The 19,498-nt window shown below is 46.4% G+C and overlaps 1 protein-coding gene across 1 annotated transcript; it reads left to right on the plus strand.

Moving 5' to 3' along the window:
* The first annotated feature begins 926 nt into the window (after positions 1–926).
* On the plus strand, positions 927–17,674 carry ZNF843 (zinc finger protein 843). The gene is given in 12 exon segments (XM_037813820.1): positions 927–993; positions 8,941–9,037; positions 9,485–9,662; positions 15,761–15,952; positions 16,169–16,244; positions 16,247–16,329; positions 16,332–16,415; positions 16,417–16,487; positions 16,489–16,602; positions 17,290–17,438; positions 17,567–17,607; positions 17,609–17,674. Coding segments are annotated over 12 exon segments (1,218 nt in total).
* Positions 17,675–19,498: the final 1,824 nt, after the last annotated feature.

Consider the following 19,498-nt stretch of genomic DNA (forward strand, 5'->3'; position numbering starts at 1 on the left):
GAGCCTTGAGGCCTCTTCTGGGCCCCAGTCCTTCCAGCCCCTGGGTCACTGAGAGAATTCAGACCCAATTCCTGACCTGAAGGGGCAGGTGGGAGAACTGGTAGGGGAGAGGCTGAGAGGGGGATCTGTGGGGGTGTGGAGGACACCAGTGGCCCAGCCTAGAGTCAAGGGAGGCTGCCTGAAAGAGTGAACCCTAACAGATGAGCAAGAGCTGGCTTGGTGAGGGGAGTGAGCCCCCACCCCTCAGTCCTTGGCTGGGGCCATAGACTGAGACACTACCCTCTCCATTCCCCAGTGGCCAAACCATCCCTGATTTTTCCTCACCCCTTCCTGCCCCCCATTCCACCATTTTCTTTCCCCCTCTCTTCAGCCCTTCCCAGTAACAGCCCTTCCTTCCTTCCCTGAGCCTTCCTGTCCCTCCTCCACCCAGTTATCACCCCTTAATTTTGAAGCTCCTTTCCCTAACCAAAAGGGTCAGGGGCAGAGTGTTCCTGCCCATCTAGGCAAGCTGAACCCCCAGGTGTCATGTGCCAAATAGTATTCAGGCCCCAGCCCTTGTGGGCCTCATGGAGACAGTCCCTGGCAGACATTCCTCACAGGGCTATCCTACGACTTAAGCAAATAAATGTGGAAGCACTTTGTAAACACCAAGGCCTAGGGTGGGAGGCTGCTCCCACCTTTTTCTGAATATGAGATTGGTTCCAATAAGGCCAGTTCTATCTCTGATTTGATTCAGTCCTGGAAGCCAGAGTACCCCCTCTGAGCTCGGTGGGCCACAGAGGCTGCGCTGAAGGGTGGGTGTGGCCATGATCTCACCGTGCTTTGGGAGGGACATGGGATGCTGGAACAGTTCCCCACCCCTGACCAAGCTCCCTCCCTCCCTTCCCTGGACATCCCCATAGGCATACTCCAGGAAGACAGGGACCATGTCTGCATTGCCCCTGCTGAGTCGCCAACATCCCAAATGGGACAGGCACGAGAGCCTCATGGAAGGTCCATTGCCTCAGGAAACACACATGCTTTTCCTCTGGGATCTGGATCCACTCCACAAGAGGGGTGACTCCAAGGAAGGCTGAGAAGGGTGGGCTGGCCTGGGGTAGACCTGCTCACCTCCCATCTCAGCCTAGCCACAGAACTGTAGGTCACAAGGATGTTAACTTAAGGACATGGGAGTAGGTAAACCTCTGGGAGGGGCCATTTGGGAACAGGATGGCAGGGTAGGGGGTAGAGGTGAGATCCAAGACAAGGCCTGCAAAAGGGGGTGCTCAGGGATTCCCTGATCTCAGCTACTACTAGAGGTGACCACAGAGCCTGCTGACTTACTGCCCAGTGCTGAGATCCAGGAACATGACATCCCCTCTGGCATCACTTGTCTCCCCACCCTGCTTCCTGGCTGGTTTTGACCCCAGGGGTATGAAGGGCTCTGGGGATGTCCAATTCCTGGGAAATGCCCATGGAGCCTGGCTCCCTCCATCCCTCCACAGCTTGCACTCTGGTTCCCCACACACACTGTTTCCAGGTCATGAACATGCTGCCTCTCCCTTCCCTTGACCCCAGACCCGCTTCAGCCTTTGTGCTGCAGCTGCTCAGATTTAGAAGGGAAGAGAGAAGAGGCAGAGGCTCCATCTGGGACTGGGACTGTGGTAAAATCGGGAATGAAGTGTCACTGTTCATGAAACGGGGAAGGAAATTCCTCTCCTATCATCCTCTCTGTCCTGGTTTCCTAGGGCTACAGTAGCAAAGTACCACAAACTGAATGACTTAAAACAACATGAAATTATTGTCTCACCATTCTAGAGGCTAGAAAGTCTGAATCTGTAGGGGAGAGTCCTTCCTTGTGTCTTCCTAGCTTCTGGTGGTTTGCTGGCAATCATCAGGTTTCGCTCTCTGCCTCAGTCGTCACATGGGTTCTCCCCTGTGTCTCTGTGTTCCCTCTCCCCTTATAAGGACTGCAGTCATATTGGATGAAGGCCCACTCTAATCCAGTTTGGCCTCATCTTAATAACAACTTCAAAGACCTTATTTCCAAATAAGGTCACATTCACAGGACTAGGAGTTAGGACTTGAACATGTCTTTTGGGGGGACACAAATCAACATATAACAATCTCCAAGCAAAAATCCTGACCCAGACTCTCACAGTGTTTCCCCCAGGATTGGCTTAAAGAAGCCAGGATTAGGATTCCAGCATCTTTAGCTCAGGGCACCTATCATCAGAAAATCCCAAGCCCCTCAACTCCTGGACCACAAGGGTCCCACCCATACAGCTCATCTATGTCTCTCTACTAGCTCCCGGGGCTAACTACAGACCCTCCAGAACTGATCCTAGGAGCTCTCCCAGTGATGGGATAAAGAAAAGAATTAACATCCTGCTTGCCATGTGTGACCTCTCCCAGGTTCTCCAACTTCCCCCATCCAGAATCTACCTGAGCTCCAAGGGGGCTGCTGGGGGTTCAAAAACAAGTATCTCCAAGTCCATGCACCAAATCTTATGCATTCAACTCACATGAAAGACCTCACTGAGAACCTAGGGCCTCTCAATTTACTCAGTAATTCAAAGCTTTGTATCTGGGATTTATGCTAGTAATGTAAGGATGGTTGTCTTAGTTTGCCTGACAGGGTGAATATACTTTGCATGTGGGAAGAGCATGTCTTTTTGATGTCCAGAGGGTGAACTGTGGTAGACTGTGTTGTGTATCCCAGAAAAGGTATGTTCTTAATCCTGGACCATGTTGCTGTGGGTGTGACCTATTGTAAATAGGACCTCTCGAAAATGTTATTTTTATTTAAGGTGTGGCCCAACTGAATGAGGGTAGATCTTAATCCGGATAGCTGGAGGCCTTACAAAGAGAAAGCCACAGGGAGGAGCCAGAAGCAGGAAATCAGTGGGAACCCAGAAGAGAAGGGAGGGGGCATTGTCATGTGATGGGAAAGCTAAGGAATCCCAAGAATTTCCAGCAGCCAGGACCAGAATGCTACAGATATTCAGGATAAAGTAAACCTTCCTAATATCTTGCTTTTGGACTTCCTGTAGCCTCAAATGAGGTCGGGGTCTGCCTTTTGTTTTTGCTCATCACTTTTTCCCATGTGCCTATTCTGTTCCATGTGCAATAAAAATTTTTGAACAACTACAACAACAACAAACCAAAACAACAAAACTGGGGGCCAATAAATTCCCATTGTTTAAGCCAACCCATTGTATGGTATTTATCATAGCAGCCAGGCAAACTAAGACAGTGATACAATATATGAAAATCATCAAATTAGAAGGAATGAAAAGTTAAAAAACACTTTCATGATTAAAACACTCAGGAAAGTAGGAATAGAAGGGAATTTCCTTAACAAGGTTTGAATCTATTATGTACACCAGAAAAAACATGTATTTGAATCCAGTCTTGTGGGTGCAGACTTATTGTGGGGGGGATCTTTTGATTAGATTGTTTCCATGGAGATGTGATCCTACCCATTCAAGGTGGGTGTGCCAGTTTGAATGTATTGTGTCCCCCAAACGCCATTATCTTTGATGTAGTCTTGTGGGGCAGAAGTTTTGGTGCTGATTAGATTTGCTTGGAATGTGCCCCCGCCAGCTGTGGGTGATGACTCTGATGAGATATTCCCATGGAGGCATGGCCCCACCCATTCAGGGTGGGCCTTGATCAGTGGAGCCATATAAATTGGCTGACTCAAAGAGAAGGAACTCAGTGCAGCTGTGAGTGACGTTTTGAAGAGGAGCAAGTTTGCTAGAGAGGAATGTCCTGGGAGAAAGCCATTTTGAAACCAGAATTTTGGAGCAGACGCCAGCCACTTGCCTTCCCAGCTAACAGAGGTTTTCCGGACGCCATTCGCCATCCTCCAGTGAAGGTACCCAATTACTGATGTGTTACCTTGGACACTTTATGGCTTTAAGACTGTAATTGTGTAGCCAAATAAACCCCCTTTTTATAAAAGCCAATCCATCTCTGGTGTTTTGCATTCCACAGCATTAGCAAACTAGAACAGTGGGTCTTAATTAGTTTACTGGATTCTTTAAGAGAGCTCAGAGAGAGAGAGTGCTCAGAGACACTTAGAGAGAAAATGCCCAGAAACATTTTGGAGGTAGTCTTTGAAACCAGAACCAGGAGAGAAGCTAAGAGATGAAATGCAGAGTTTTCCCAGGAGAAGCTAAGTGAGAATCCACAGATGCTTAAAGAGAGAAAGTCCTGGAATCAGAAGCTGAAAGCAATGCAACCCAGGAGCAAAGGACCAGCAGAAGCCCAGAGGCATTTTGGAGAAAGCATCGGAAATGGAGAAGCTAACCCCAGGAGATGCCCAAAACACCCCAGCCATGTGCCTTTCCATGTGACACAGGAACTTCAGATGCCATAGGTTATCACTTATCAGTGAAGGTATCCTCTTGTTGATGCCTTAGTTTGGACATTTTCATGACCTTAGAACTGTAAATTTGTGAACTAATAAACACCCTTGTAAAAGCCAATCGATTTCTTATATTTTCCATTCTGGCAGCTTTAGCAAACCAGAACAACATGGTTAAGGGCATTTATGAAAACTCCACAGCTAACATTATACTCAGTGGTGAAAGACTGAAAGCATTCCCTAAGATCAGGAGAAAGACAAGAATGGACTGTTTCACCACTGCTATTCATTCTAGTGAGAACAATTGTCAAGACAAAGAAATAAGCGTTCTCCAAATTGGAAAGCAAAAAGTAAAACTATATTTGCAGATGACGTGATCTCATATATAGAAAATCCAGTGGAATTCAGACTGGTGCTAATAAATGAATTCAGCCAAATTGCAGGGTAGAAGATCAACACACACACACATACACAAACACAAACAGTTGTGTTTCTATACACTAGCAATGAACAATTTGAAGAGGAAACTTCAGAAAACTCTATTTACATAGCATCTAAAAAATAAAATATCTAGGAATAAATTTAACCAAAGAGGTGAAAGACTGTCTTAGTTTGCCAGGCTGCTATGACAAAATACCACATCCTGGTTGGCTTAAGAACAGGAAATTTATTGTCTCACTGTTTGTGAGGCTAGAAGTCCAAACTCAAGGCATTGGCAGGGTCATGTGTTCTCCCTGAAGCCTGTAGTGTTCTAGTGCTGGCTGGCTGCAACCCTTGGGTTCACACCCACAGGAACACAAATTAAGATTATGTCTTTTGTAGGGGTACATGATTCAATCTACCACAGCGAGTATGGGCTTGACTTAAATCCCCACTCACATCTCAGCTAGGAAGCTTTTGGCAGCGTACACCTACATACTTGTACACATGTAGCCTGGGCTACAGTTGTGTGATTTTTTTAAACTCAGTTCCAAGGGCAGCCTCCTGATTCCCCACTTTCATGACTGCAGCAGAAACTCCTCTAACAAATCAATTCCATAGTGTTAGTGGAGCCATCCTTATGGGTCAAACTTAGCCAACAGTTTTGTAATCAACTAATTGCTGGCTTAAAATACCTACAGTGGTTTTGGTTTTCTGTCCTGACACTTTCACTCACAGGATATGCTAACTTATTTAAATTTCAGTGAACTCACCTTTACAATGGGTCAGATAATTCCTACTCTGCACAATGACACCATATATATATATATTACATAGTGCCCAGCATATATACGGAGCCTCACTGTGGTGGTTTCTCTCACCACCATTATATGCCTAAGGAATATAAGGAGATAATATGTGAAATGCCCTGCCCTCTAGAGGTGGAAGCTCATTGGAAAGATAAGAACTTGGGCATGAGATGATCAGCAGGGCAATGAATGATGAGGGACAAAGGAGAGAGAGAGAATGCCTGGAATCTAGAGGAATTCAAGAGAAGGGAATATCCCACCTGCCTCTCAGTGGTCACCCTTATTGAGCATTTTCTATGTACCCCAGAAAAATAAGTTCTTAATTTTAATCCATTCATATGCGTGAGAACCCATAGTAGATAGGACCTTTTGAAGATGTTATTTTTAGTTAAGGTGTGGCCCAACTGAAACAGGTTGGTCTTTAATCTGATTATTGGGGTTCTTTATAAGCAGAATGAAATCCAAACATGGAGAGGAAGTCATGGGAATAGCCAGAAGCTGGAAGTCAACAGAATTGGGAAGAGAAAGGAGAAGATGCCGCCATGTGAATTGCTATGTGATGGAAAAGTCAAAGAACACCAAATATTGCCGGCCAGCCAGAAGATGGTGATCCCAGGAGGAAGCAAGCCTGCTAGCCTCTGAAACCGTGAGCCAATACATTCTTGTCATTGAGCCAACCCAATGTGTGATATTTGTTTTATTTACAATTTTTGTTTGTTTATTTTCATTGTGTGCTGTTTGTTTTAGCTGCTGGGAAACTAATACAATCTGTTAGGCACTTTATTCTCTCATTCACTCCTTACAGCCTCTCCAGAAGGTAACTACAGTTCTGTCCCTTTTACAGGTGAAGAAACTAAGTTTCAGAGAAGGAAAGTGATTTGCCCAAGGTCACCAGCTAGAAGATGTTAGAGCTGGGATTTTAATACAGGTCTGTTTGCCTCCCGTAATGAGTTTAATGGTGCCTCCCCCTACCAAGATTTTTCTGTGTCCACATCCTAATTCCCAGAAACTGCAAACATGACCTTATTTGGAAAAGGGTCTTTGCAATGTGATTAAGTTAAAGATCTTGAGATGAGATAATCCTGGACCTAGGTGGGCCCTAAATCCAATAGAAGGTGAGAAAACATGCACAGAGGAAAAGGTGGTGTGAAGATGATGTGGTGGTGGATATTGGAGTGATGTGGCCACAAGCCAAGGAAGCCAAAGAATGCTGACAGCCACTAAAACCTGGAGGAGGCAAGGAAGGGTTCCTGCCTAGAACCTCCAGAAGGAGTGCAGCACTGCTGACAACTTTATTTGGAATGTCTGGCCTCCAGAACTGTGAAAGAATAAATTTCTGTTGTTTTAAGCCTCCAGTTTGTGGTAATCTATTACAGCAGCCCTTGGAAATGAATACACCTCCCAAAGCCCTGAACTTCCCCTAAGCTGGGCACTTGGTTCTCCTGCTTTCCCCATTATCCCCCTCAACTGTATCCTGGCTCCACCGTCTGGAGGGTGAAGAGGCAGAGGATGGAGTGGAGTACAAGTTCCACCCCTGAGCAAGTCTGACATCCATTCTTTTAAGGCATGAGTGGTGGTGAGAGACAGGGAGTTATTGTGACATTTCAAAAAAGCCAAACAGCTTCTTCCCAGCACACACCTGGTGTGGTTTGGCTTAACTGAACTGCCAAGTTTCTTTGCTTTTGGCAGGAATGACATCTAGTAACAGTGATTACTCAGGCTGGTCTGGAAACTGTGACAAACGGACGCAGATTTGAGAATGCAAATCAGAAATACAGGTGATTGCATCATAAATGCAATTTGGTAGGCAACACCATTTTCAGCTTAGGGTGAAAAGTCATCCCCTATATCTGCTGTTGTACCTTTCTGCCCCAGAGAACTTCTCTCTCTCCCTAACTCAAGGATCCTAGAGTCATCCTAAAGGCCTGTCCCTCCATTGGTTTCCTTGGCCTAGGAAACAGCATTTCTCCCATACTAGTACCAGGCTTCCCCCTCAACTGGCCTTAATTGGGCAAGCAGATGTCACAGAATCATAGGCTTTTAAAACTGGAAGGAATTTCAGAGCCTTGGGAAGTTTCACACTGGTGACTACAATTACTGTCACTACTGTACTGGTTATTTATGGCTGCAGAACAAATCACCCTAAAACTTGGCAACTTAAAGTAACAAACATTTATTATTTCATACAGTTTCTGAGAGCATGGATCCAGGAAGAGCTTAGGTGCGTGTCTCTAGCTCAGGTATATCTTGAGGGTGCAGTCGAGATATCAGCAGGGCTGTTGTCAACTGAAGGCTTGACTGGGACTACAGGATCCACTACCAGGATGGCTGTTGTCACGAAGCCTCAATTCCTCATTGGCTATTGGGCTTCTCCACAGGGCTGATCATGTTGTGCAGTTGGCTTCCCCAGGAGAGAGTAAACAGAGAGAGAGACAGAGAAACTGTAGTGTCTTTTTTTTTTTAAATACCTTTTTTGATGTATTAATCACATGCCTCCCCCTTAGTTTCTCTGTTGTCATAATTATCTGATGACAGCGAGCTTCTTGGAAATGTGATGCTCTGATAAGATCAAATAGCTCTGTAAGATAACAGATTGTTATCCTACCTAATTAATTTACTGGATAAGCTTGCAAGGAGATTTGAAAAAGTTAACTGGAAGTGTAAACTTCTCCAAGAAGAGATCTGGTTCTTGAGCTCTGGTTCTTGAGCATTCCCAAGACTTGTTGCAACTGAGAGGAGTCAGGAGATCTTCCTGAGCAGGAGAACTGTGCAGGCATTTCTAATGAAATTTCTAATTCTGTCTTTTGTTCACTTCTGTGAGAATCACTTGTTTTTAGACCTACCAAGATTCTCATCGGTCATCTAGTTGGACCTTTCCTAGTTTTACATGAGGGCAACTGAAGCCGGGGTGAGCCATTACTGGTCTAAGGTCACTCCGGCAGCTTATGGCAGACCTCAGACCATAAGCAGGGTCCACTCCAGGTGTAGGAGCCAGGATTAGGGTGAAATGATTGTGACACAGTATGCAAGTGCAGGATCGAATCCTGTCATTTAAGTTTTGGTATTTTGTTTATCATGGATTTAGTTTTTGGTTTGGATTTTTAAAAATATTGCATTAAAATATTATTCATCTTGATTACTAAGTTTTTTGGCACCTTATTAAATTTTGAGCCAGAGGCCAAAACTCACCTCACCCTAATCCCGGTCCTGCGACCCAGCGTCGCCTTTCAGCCTCCTCAGACATTCCACGCCTTCTCCAAAGCTTACCGGCCCGGGAGCCTCGCAGCTGCCTCTCGCCCCTAGGGGGCGCAGTCGTCCCACCCTCGGCTACTCCTTCTCTCCAACCTTCTCTCTTCGCAGGCCAGGCACGGTTCTCGCGGGAGGAGCTCGATCGGGGGCGGGGCCAGCGCGTACGCGCGGCTCAGACTCCGCCCTTTCCCCCGCCCTCACGCCGACAGTGGGTTGCCGCTCGCCCCCAGCGGCTGAGGCTTGCGTGCTGAGAAGATTCCTGGAAGAGGTGACCTGGTCTGACGTGCCGCTCTGGGATTTAAAACCTCTTGCTTTAGGAGAGCTCGCCCCCAGCCACTGCCTCGCTCATTCCAGTTAGGAGCTGGAGCAGGGCGGTTGCTAAACGTCCCTTTTTGGTGTGCTCATCTCTCTGACATTTTCGCCACCCTTGGGAAGGCCATGATGAGAAAAGGGAAGGTTTGGGGAAGTGGGAAGCAAGCAGGGCGGGAATAGAGGTCCCCCGTGGTCGAGACTGGGTAAGAACGCCCGGGACTCCCAGCACCACAGTCCCCGCAGCTGTGCTTCGGAGCGCAAGTACTTAAGGACCTCCAGCTCCCAGGGCCCCTTGCGGGGGGACTACATTTCCCAGCAGGCGCCGCGGGGGCTGACGGCTGAGGGGACTCAGCAGCATCCCCTCCCCGGAGCAGGTCGCGCAGCTGCAAGAGACGCGGCTTCGGGGCCGTGACTACGCGGGAGTTGGGACCCTCTGCAACGCCGCCGATGACTTTCCCGGAGCTGAGATCTGGTCCTCTCCCGAGAGTGGAGGTGGCTGGCCTCCGCTCGGCTGCAGCTCGGTGTGTTATGCAGGAGACGTGCGGGAACGGGGTCTCACTAAGAACTCGGGCCTGCTGCCACCTGCCTGGAGGAGGAGGCGTTTACTGAACACAGACCCCGCCGACTCCTCCGATCCCGGGGAAGATTTGGTGGGGCACTCTATTAACCCCCGCAAGCACGTCGGTGTTATCGGGTAGAATGGGCAAGACAAGTATTTCCGCTGCCCCTGTCATCAGCTTTCCACCCATCATTCTCTTCCTGGAGTCTAGTTATTCCATTAACGAGCTCATCAAGCAACACTTGCTGCGTCGCACTCCCCCCTACCCCCGAATCCAGGCCTCCTGTTACTATTCCCACGACCTCCATTCGCTTCTGCCCGTAACCCCTCCCCCAAACCACACCCCCACGCATAAACACTCATTTTCCCTAGGTCCAGCTTTCCTTCTCAGGGCTTTCTATTACACCACTGTGGCTAAAAGCCTGTGTGTCCCTAGCCTAGAGGCACTTATTTAGGTTTCCACAGTTTGATGAGGTCAGAACGTATCATCACCTGGCATTGAGTCCAGCTGCTGAGCGCTGCTGCACACACTTCAGTTCAGGGCCTTGACCTTAGTTTACTAGTACTCTACCCATTCCTCAGAAGGGAAGCACTGACATGAAAGAAGGTTGAGCTGAGGAGTTTACAGGTGTGTTGAAATAGCTCTTTAGCTCAAAGATTATCAAACTTGGGTGCACGTTTTTACTCCTGGATGCAGCATACACAAGTTTAAAAAGCAGATTTTTAAAAGCTCCTTGGTAATTCTAATGTGTAGCCACTACTTTAACTTCTGGGGCAGGTAGGTGAAACTGTGTGTCCAGATTCCCAGAGCCAGGCACCTCCAGCTGGGAGCAGCTTCATCCTTTACCTCCAGAGTGCTGTGCAAATTTTTCTTAACATTTTCTGCGTGTGCAATGCTGTAAAAACAGTTGGGAAGAACTGCTGCACATAACTGGAAGAGAGGGGAAACAAACCAAAAAAGCCAACTAGGAAGCACACAGTAAGACATGAGGTAAGGAAAGCCTGGGCTAGACTAGTGACAGGGACTGTAGGAGCGGACAGCTGGGGTAGCCACAGAGAGGATGACGGATTATGGTGGCTAACTAGATTGAAGTTTTTGGCAGCCTGTGGTACTTTTAATTTTCATAAGGGCTGGTTATGCTATTGTGTCCCAGCTGACTCCCAGAGGAGACTTGCCAGAACTGCTGTGGTCTTCCTAGCACCCTCAAGACCAGACATGGGCCAGGGTCATTGTGATTGGACCAGTTTCAGACAGTAGCAAGTTGAACTGCAGCCTGTTCATAGTTGTAAGAGCTTCTACTTTATGGAGGCCAGATGCCCTTTCTTATGTGGGGCAGCAGCTGCACTCCTGGGAATGATTCCTACACAAGATTCAACAGGGAAAAATATCTCTGTGCTTGCATGAAGTTCTCATTTCAGCATTGTTTACAATAATGATATAGTCTAGCAGTAAAAGAAAAATTGAATAAAATATGGTATTTTAACAAAATAATTGCATATAGTCATTAACATATGACAAATATGGTTGATTGAATTATGCACCCCAAGAAAAAAACATGTTCTTAATCCATTTCTGTGAACCCACTGTAAATAGGACCTTTTGAGATGTTTAGTTAAAGTGTGGCCAATTGAAACATAATGGGTCTTAATCTGGATTACTGGAGTCCTTTATAAGCAGAAGGAAATTCAGTCATAGAGGGAAATAGCCACAGAAAGATCCAGAAGCTGGAAGTCAGTGGAGCCCGGAAGAGCAAGATGCTGTCACATGCATTGCTGTGTGATGGAAAAGCTAAAGACTCAAGAGTTGTCAATGGCCAGCTCCAGAAAGCCCTAGTTTTGGGGGAGAAAGCATCACCTTGCTTGTTTTGGACTTCTGGCCTCAAAGCCATGAGTTAATAAGTTCTCATTATTTAAGCCAACCCATTTTTTAGTATTTGTGATCACAGCTGGGAAACTAAGACAGCTTTTGGTCACAGAAAGTAGGGTGTTGCTATTACAAATATCTGAAAATGTGGACACAGCTTTGGAATTGGGTAATGAATAGAGGCTGGAAGGATTGTGAGGCACTTGATAGAAAAAGCCTAGGTTGCTTTGAAGGGACTGTTGGTAGAAATATGGACATTAAAGGTATTTCCAGTCAGGCCTTAGAAGGAAATGATGAATGTTTTATTGGAAACTGGAGTAAAGGCAATCCTTATTACAAAGTTGCAGAGGACTTGGTGAATTTGTATCCTAATGTTTGATTAAAAATGGAACTTGTAAGCCGTCAACTTGGATATTTATCTGAGGAGATTTCTAAGCAAAGTGTAGAAACTGTAACATGGTTTCTTCTCACACCTTATAGCAAAATGAGAGAGGAAAGGGATAAGCTGAGAATTAAATTCTTAAGCACAAAGGAACCAGAAATTGATGATTTTGAAAATTCTCAGCCTATCCAGATAAAGGACTGAGACTAGGGCCTGAAGTGACTCTATCAGGGACCTCCCTGAACTGGGAAGTGAGGCCCCAGAGGAGGGTTCCATGTGAAGGTTTAACTAAACAACCCTTTGCTAAAGAGGGTGTTCTGAACATGGATCCAATCAGCCATTTCAGTGGAAGTCAGATTGGAAATGCAGTTATCCAGGAAGGATCTGTGGAAAGTCCTTTTGTCTGATGGTTTGCATCCCCTTAAACTGCATGCAAAGTTGACAAGGTTTTTTGTGAAATTTGTATGAGCAGAACCACTGCCAGCATGGACTGAAAGGGACGGAGGAAGACGGAACTGAAGGAAGAGTGACTTCAAGGGAGAACCATGGAAGCAGAGGTCTGGACCGAAAAGATCTCTTTGGGTCAAGAGAGCAGGCCCACCCATGTGTGTGGAAAGGGGGGTCCACCCCTGTTCTTGGAGGGGCAGGCCATCTGCCCCGGAGCTTGGAGGGGGTGGGCCTTATTCCCCAATTTGCAGGGAGAGTGCCACCTCCCCAATAATTGGAGATGGTGGAACCTGTGCTCCAGTGTTTACAGACAGCCTGGTCACTGTGCATCCATTTTAAGTTTACAATTTGATGATTTTTGGTAAATGTATAAACAGATGTAACCATCGTCACAATCACGATACAGAGCATTTCAATCATCCTCAAAGTTCCTTTATGCCCTTTTGCAGGCAATCACTCCCTCCCCTACTGAGCCTCAGATAACTATTTATAATCATTTGTCTGCTTTCTGCCCCTATAAGTTCTGCTTGTTATAGAATTTCATATACATGGAGTGTGCCGGTTTTGAATGTATTATGTCCCCCAAACGCCATTATCTTTGATGCAATCTTGTGGGGCAGACATTTTAGTGCTGATTAGATTGGAATTCTTTGAGTGTTTCCATGGAATGTGCCCCACCCAACTGTAGGTGATAACTCTGATTAGATATTTCCATGGAGGCATGGCCCCACCCATTCAGGGTGGGCCTTGATCAGTGGAGCTATATAAATGAGCTGGCAAACAGAAGGAACTCAGTGCAGCTGAGAGTGAACTTTTGAGAGCAGCTACAGGCAAGAGGGACACTTTGAAGAAAGCACAAGAGCTGCAGATGAGAGACATTTTGAATACAGCCACTGGAAGCAGACTCTTGCTCCAGAGAAGCTAAGAGAGGACAAATACCCCAAGTGCAACTAAGAGTAACATTTTTGAGGAACTGCAGCCTAAAGAGGAACATCCTGGGAGAAAGCCATTTTGAAACCAGAACTTTGGAGCAGACGCCAGCCATGTGCCTTCCCAACTAATAGAGGTTTTCTGGACACCATTGGCCATCCTCCAGTAAAGGTACCCGATTGCTCATGTGTTACGCTGGACACTTTATGGCCTTAAGACTATAACTGTGTAACCAAATAAACCCCCTTTTATAAAAGCTAATCCATCTCTGGTGTTTTGCATTCCAGCAGCATTAGCAAACTAGAACATGGAGTCCTACAAAACGTACTCTTGTGTTTCTGGCTTTTCTGGTTGAACATAATTTGAGATTCATGTATTTGTTGCATGTATCAATAGTTGTTTCCTTTTATTGCTGAGTAGTATTCCATTTTTGGGGGTGTGCTGGTTTGAATGTATTATGTTCCCCCAAAATGCCATTATCTTTGATGCAGTCTTGTGTGGGCAGGAAATGTATTGGTGTTGATTGGGTTGGAGACTTTTGATTGGATGTTTCTGTGGAGATGTGATCACTCAACTGTGGGTGAGATCTTTCACTGGATAATTTCCATGGAGGTGTGGCCCCGCCCATTCAGCATGGGCCTTAATTAGTTTACCAGAGCACTATGTAAGCTCAGACAGAAGGAGCCGGCTTGCTATAGCCAAGAGGGACACTTTGAAGAATGCACAGGAGCTGAGAGAGAAACTGCAGTTTACAGAGACATTTTGGAGATGGCCCTTGAAAGCAGACTTTTGCTCCAGAGAAGCTAAGAGAGGACAAACACCCCAAGAGCAACTGAGAGTGACATTTTGGAGAGAAGCTGAAGCCTAGAGAGGAACGTCCTGGGAGAAAGCCATTTTGAAACCAGAACTCTGGACATGCTTTCCCAGCTAACAGAGGTTTTCCAGATGCCATTGGCCATCCTCCAGTGAAGGTACTCCGATTGTTGATCTGTTACCTTGGACACTTTATGGCCTTAAGACTGTAACTGTGTAACCAAATAAACCTCCTTTTATAAAAGCCAATCCATCTCTAGTATTTTACACCCCAGCAGCATTAGCAAACTAGAACAGGGGGTATTCAATATGGGAGTTCCACAAATTGTTTATCTATTCACTTGTTGAATAAAGCTACTCACTATTATGAATAAAGCTTCTCTGCTTTATTCACTGTTATGAATAAAGCTTCTCTTCTTTTTTTGGAAAAAGTCTGTGTGGATATGTTTTCATTTTTCTTAGTTCATATGGTAAGTGTATGTCTAATTTACTGTTAATAAGCCGGCAAACTTTTCTGAAGCGGCTGGAGCATTTCACATTATACCAGCACCGTATGAGAGTTCCAGTTGCTCCACATCCTCAGCAATACTTGGTACTGTACATACATTTCCTTTGAGCCATTCTAGTGAATGTGTAATGGTGCTCATTGTGATTTTAATTTGCATTTTCCTGGTGACTGATGACAGCACATCTCTTTTATATGGTAGTTTGCTTCTAGGAAAAGGAGGAGAGGGATGAATGAAAAGGAGCTCCACTATTTCAAGCTTAGATGGTCGAGATATCCAAGGGAGTAAACACTGGTGCCACTGAAATTGGGAGTCAATGATTACTTTGCATAGGGGTGTGAAATTTGAAGTGGTTGCAGGGCATCAAGAGGGAAAATATCTGGGCAGCAGCATGAGTTGCAGCTTTGGAACCCAAGTGAAAGGTCAGGGCCAGAGACAAGGGATGGGGGATTATCAGTAGAGCTGTGAGGTGAAACACAAGCAGGGACAGCACAGAGAGGGAGCTGGGAGCCAAGGATTGTGTCTTTGGTAGTGAACTCCTCATGACCAGAGGCATCTGTCCCCCAGGTAATGGGAAATCCAAGCTGACAGGCTTGATCTCCTAAAGACAGATAAAATTAGCATTCTTCTGTATGAGCCACTGGAATAATTACCAGTCCCATTGCAAACTCTACTCTTGGATAATTAGGTTATTGAGATTTATTTATCTGTATTTTCTTTTTAAAAGTTAGACTTTTTAAAAGTTTCTCCTCTTGGTCTGAGTGGCTCCTTTCTAGTAATCACCTTAACCAACAGAGCAATAGCCTTTCCTGCTGCTGCTGAAATTGATTCTCTGTCGATGGTTTGTGTTGTGATGTTCCAGGCTGATGTGAATTATCCTTCCTTGATACACTTTCATTCAGGATGAAGATGACAAAATCCAAGACTACTAAAAATCTTATAAGCCCAGATGATATTTGAAAATAAATTTTAAAAGAAATCTAACTATCAAGAGGCATTGATTATATGATTCTGAGAACACAGTCTCCTTTGCAGATTTCTAGGAAAACTATGCTTACTCTCCCCTCTCTGGAGAGAATTATGGTGCAGGACTCTGAAATCTCCACTTTCTTCCACAGGGTCTGGGAATGAGAATGAAGACAAGCCTATTCAAGAGGAAGAGCCCAGTGATGGAGAATATCAAGGACTATTTCCAAGAACAGTGCCATCAGTTTATAGGCTCAGAGTCTCAAGAAACACCTTCAGATGACATTGCCCAGAATCTTAAATTAGAGAAATCTCAAAATAATCCCTTGAGAATTAGGGGCTGGGTACCACTCCCAAACTGTGAACTCACGGGCCACAGGAAACCTGTCCCTGGTAAGAGGCCCTAAAGCTGCACTGATTATGGCAAGAGCTTCCGGCATAGTTACTCTCTGACCTGTTATCTTCAAAGTCATGCGGGTAAGAAGCCTTACCCTAGACCTGAATGTGGAAAACATTTTAGCCAAAGTTCCAACCTGCTTCAGTACTAGCAGTTTCATCAGGGAGAGAGGCCCTACAAGTGTGGAACTTGTGGAAGAGGTTTTGCTCAGAGCACCCTCATCCAGCTCTGGTGGGTTCACACTGGTGAGCGGCCCTGTCGCTGTCCTCAGTGTGGCAAGACCTTCTGTGGAGGCTCCAACCACATTAAGCACCAGCAAATCCACTCTGGAGAGAAGCCATGTATCTGTGGGGAGTGTGACAAGGGCCTTACAGTCACCTCCCTGCTCCTGGCTCACCAAGGGGTACATACCTGGCTAAAGCCCTATGTCTGTTCCCAGTGTGAGAAGGCTTTGGGGGATGGGTCAAAGTTGATAAACCACCAGAGGAGTCACAGAGGGGAGCATCCCTTCTGCTGTCCCAACTGTGGTGATAGCTTTAGTCAGAAGACCTTCCTCACCCAGCACATCTGCTTGCATGCAGGGGAGAAGACTTACAGGTGTGTGGAGGGTAGGGAGAGCTTCTGCCTCTGTACCAAGCTCAGCCACCATGTTGCTTGGCACAAGCCCAAAACCCCATTTCAGGGCTCTGGCCACTCCAGCACGCTCCTCACTTCTGCCCAGCAGAAGCCCCAGGTCCTTCTTCCTTTTCCACCTCTTACTGTTCATACTCCCACTGCGACCTCCCTTTATCCTGACCCTCCACCATGCTGGCCGATTCTGCTTCCCACCCACCCCCACTCCGTCTCCAACCTTGGATCATGCTCTGCTCATCTTTCCCCAGGTCCCTCCCCTCACCCCATCATTCCACCTTCTCTTCACCCATTTTCTGCCACCCTCAGTATTCAGCAGCCCTCCCACCCTCCTCCATCCACCCCTTCCCTTCCCCAGTATTCCCTCTACCTCAAGGATTCCTGCAGGGCCCGGATTCCAGGTTCATCCTCCGTGGTTTGCCAAGTTTACCTGTTCTGAGTGTGGGAGAGTTTCCCAGCCAGTGGCAAGCTCCTCTGGCACCAGCACACTCACACTGGCAAGTGGATTACAGCTGCTCCGAGTGTAGTAAGTGCTTCACCCAGAGCTCCTCCCTCATCCAGCACAGAAAGATCCACTTATCTGCGAGGCCACACTAGTGCATGGAGTGTGGCCGTGGCTTCAACCAGCACATCCACCTGGTCAACCACCTGTAGATGCTCTCAGGGGACTGGCCTGAGTGTGTCCACGGTGCCAGGAGGGCTTCCAGGAGGCCTGGAAGTTGACCAGGCCCCACAGACCAACCACCTGGCAGTGCAGGCAGCTGGGGACAATGAGGCCCAGCAGCTCTACAAGTGTGGGAACTGTGGGAAGCCATTTAGGCAACAGGCCACTCTGCATCAGCACAGAAGGACATGCAATACAGAGTGGCACTAGTGCTGAGGCCAGTGTGGGTGTGGCTTTGGAGAGAGCATCAAACTCCTTTGCCACGAGCAAACCCACACCCAAGAGAAACTCTACCAGGTTCTCCAGTGAGGTAAGGCCTTCAGCCAGAGGTCCAACCTGGCCAGACACCAGAGAACCCACATGGTACAGACCTAGGTGAGACCCCAGCAGCTGAGTTGTCAGCGCTACATCTCCCGCTCCACCCAAACTGACTTAGGAAGGCTTTTCTCGACTACAGACTTCTTTGGAAGTGCTGGTTGGTTGGTGGGTTTTTTCGTGAATCCTTCTCCTCTCATCTTTCCTTCAAACCTCACAATGTACAGAAGGATTTAAGGAGATGGTAGGCAAAGGCTTTATGTTATTGAAACACAAGTCTATTTTTGGTGTGGACAAGGATAATGTTAAGTGAAGTCGTAATACTAGGGACTAAATAAAATTAAATTATTCCTCTTATGCTTTTTTAAAAATTACACTTTAAAAATTATGTGTTGGTTGTCCTAATGTGCTATTAGAGTGGGAAAAAAAAAAGATGCTGAATTACCCTGAGAATTTGAACTAGATAGAAGAAGGCCTGATGGCATCCAGTTTTCAGGCTTGCCCTTGAGTCTTCTTTCTCCACAACGCTGCACTCTGAAGCCCAAGTCCTATCATGGACTATATCCTATTTGTTCCACTTCAAAAAGGTTTTCCAATTCATCATCTCCTCTCTTTTGCCAGTGCTACTCCTGTAATAACAAATCTTGCCATCATTTGCCTAAAGTCCAATCTCTACATTCTGGTTCATCGACCATATCACCCACCAGTTAGATTCCTCCCTCAAACCCCAGACTCCAACACTAAGTCTGCTGTCAAATCTCCTGTTTCAGAGCATCCATAATAAGAGCCTGTCCTACCCCCAGCCCCCTGCCTAGAGATTCAAAGGCTTCAGCCTGGTGTGCGTGGCTTCTCGGTTTGGCCTTGCTCTGTCTCTGCAATCCTCCTAACTTCACGGCTCACCACCCCGCTGGAACCCCATGTTTCAGCCACACTGAACTCTTCTCAATTCCCCTAGTATGCCATGGCCTTGCACACCTCTGTGCCTTTGCACTTTAAAAAAACAAATAAAAATCCCCCCAATTGCCCAGAATTCCTTTTCCCCCTATTCCATCTTCCAAATTTGTACTCCTTATTGTCTGAGCCCAGATCCATTGTAAGCTTTCCCAGCCTCTCATGTGGCACTTGGCATGTATGGTGACAGCAGCAGTGGCACTGTGGACCATCATGAACATCTGATCACATCTGTCTCCCACAGCAGACTGCACTCCTTGAGGACAGACTCTGGCACAGTGCCTGATACAGTAGGTGCTCAATAAATATTACTTGAATGAAGGAACCACTTCCAGTCACTCAAGCTTTTTTATTCTGAGACTCAGGTTTCTTGTCCTCCCAAGGTACAATGTGGACACACTCGGGTGACCATGAAAGTGAACACACCCAATCCTGGCCACTGCCTGTCATTCCTGCTTCCATGGTTATTTCTTTAGTGATAATGGGGGAAAGCCACTAAAAACATTGCTGTTGACTGACCCAGTGCATTTCATCCATACATTTGTAGTAATGAGATTACCATGGATTGCCAGCATGATCGCATCAGATTTTTGGCAGTATCGGGGACAGTACAGAAAGGCTTTCAAGTGTATCTTCAATAATCAGCATTTGTGGTGGCAAAATACCAGTTTACAAAGCATGTGAGATTAATAAGTCACCATATTAGGGCCTCTTTATACAGAATACCGGAAGTGAGGGTTTAACTCTGTTCCATGATATAACAACAGTTTGGGCTTGAGTTACACCAGTCCCTAGGCCGACTGAGCACAAGTGTGGCTGGCTCAACTGAAACCCCCACAAGGGCATTTTCCCCCAACTGTGGGCCAGTGAAGTCTCCCCCCATAGAGAAAGGGGGGTGCACTGAAGTCTGTTGTGGCTGTGTAATTAAGCTCA

Source organism: Choloepus didactylus, chromosome 21 (assembly GCF_015220235.1).
Source record: "Choloepus didactylus isolate mChoDid1 chromosome 21, mChoDid1.pri, whole genome shotgun sequence".
NCBI lineage: Eukaryota > Metazoa > Chordata > Mammalia > Pilosa > Megalonychidae > Choloepus > Choloepus didactylus.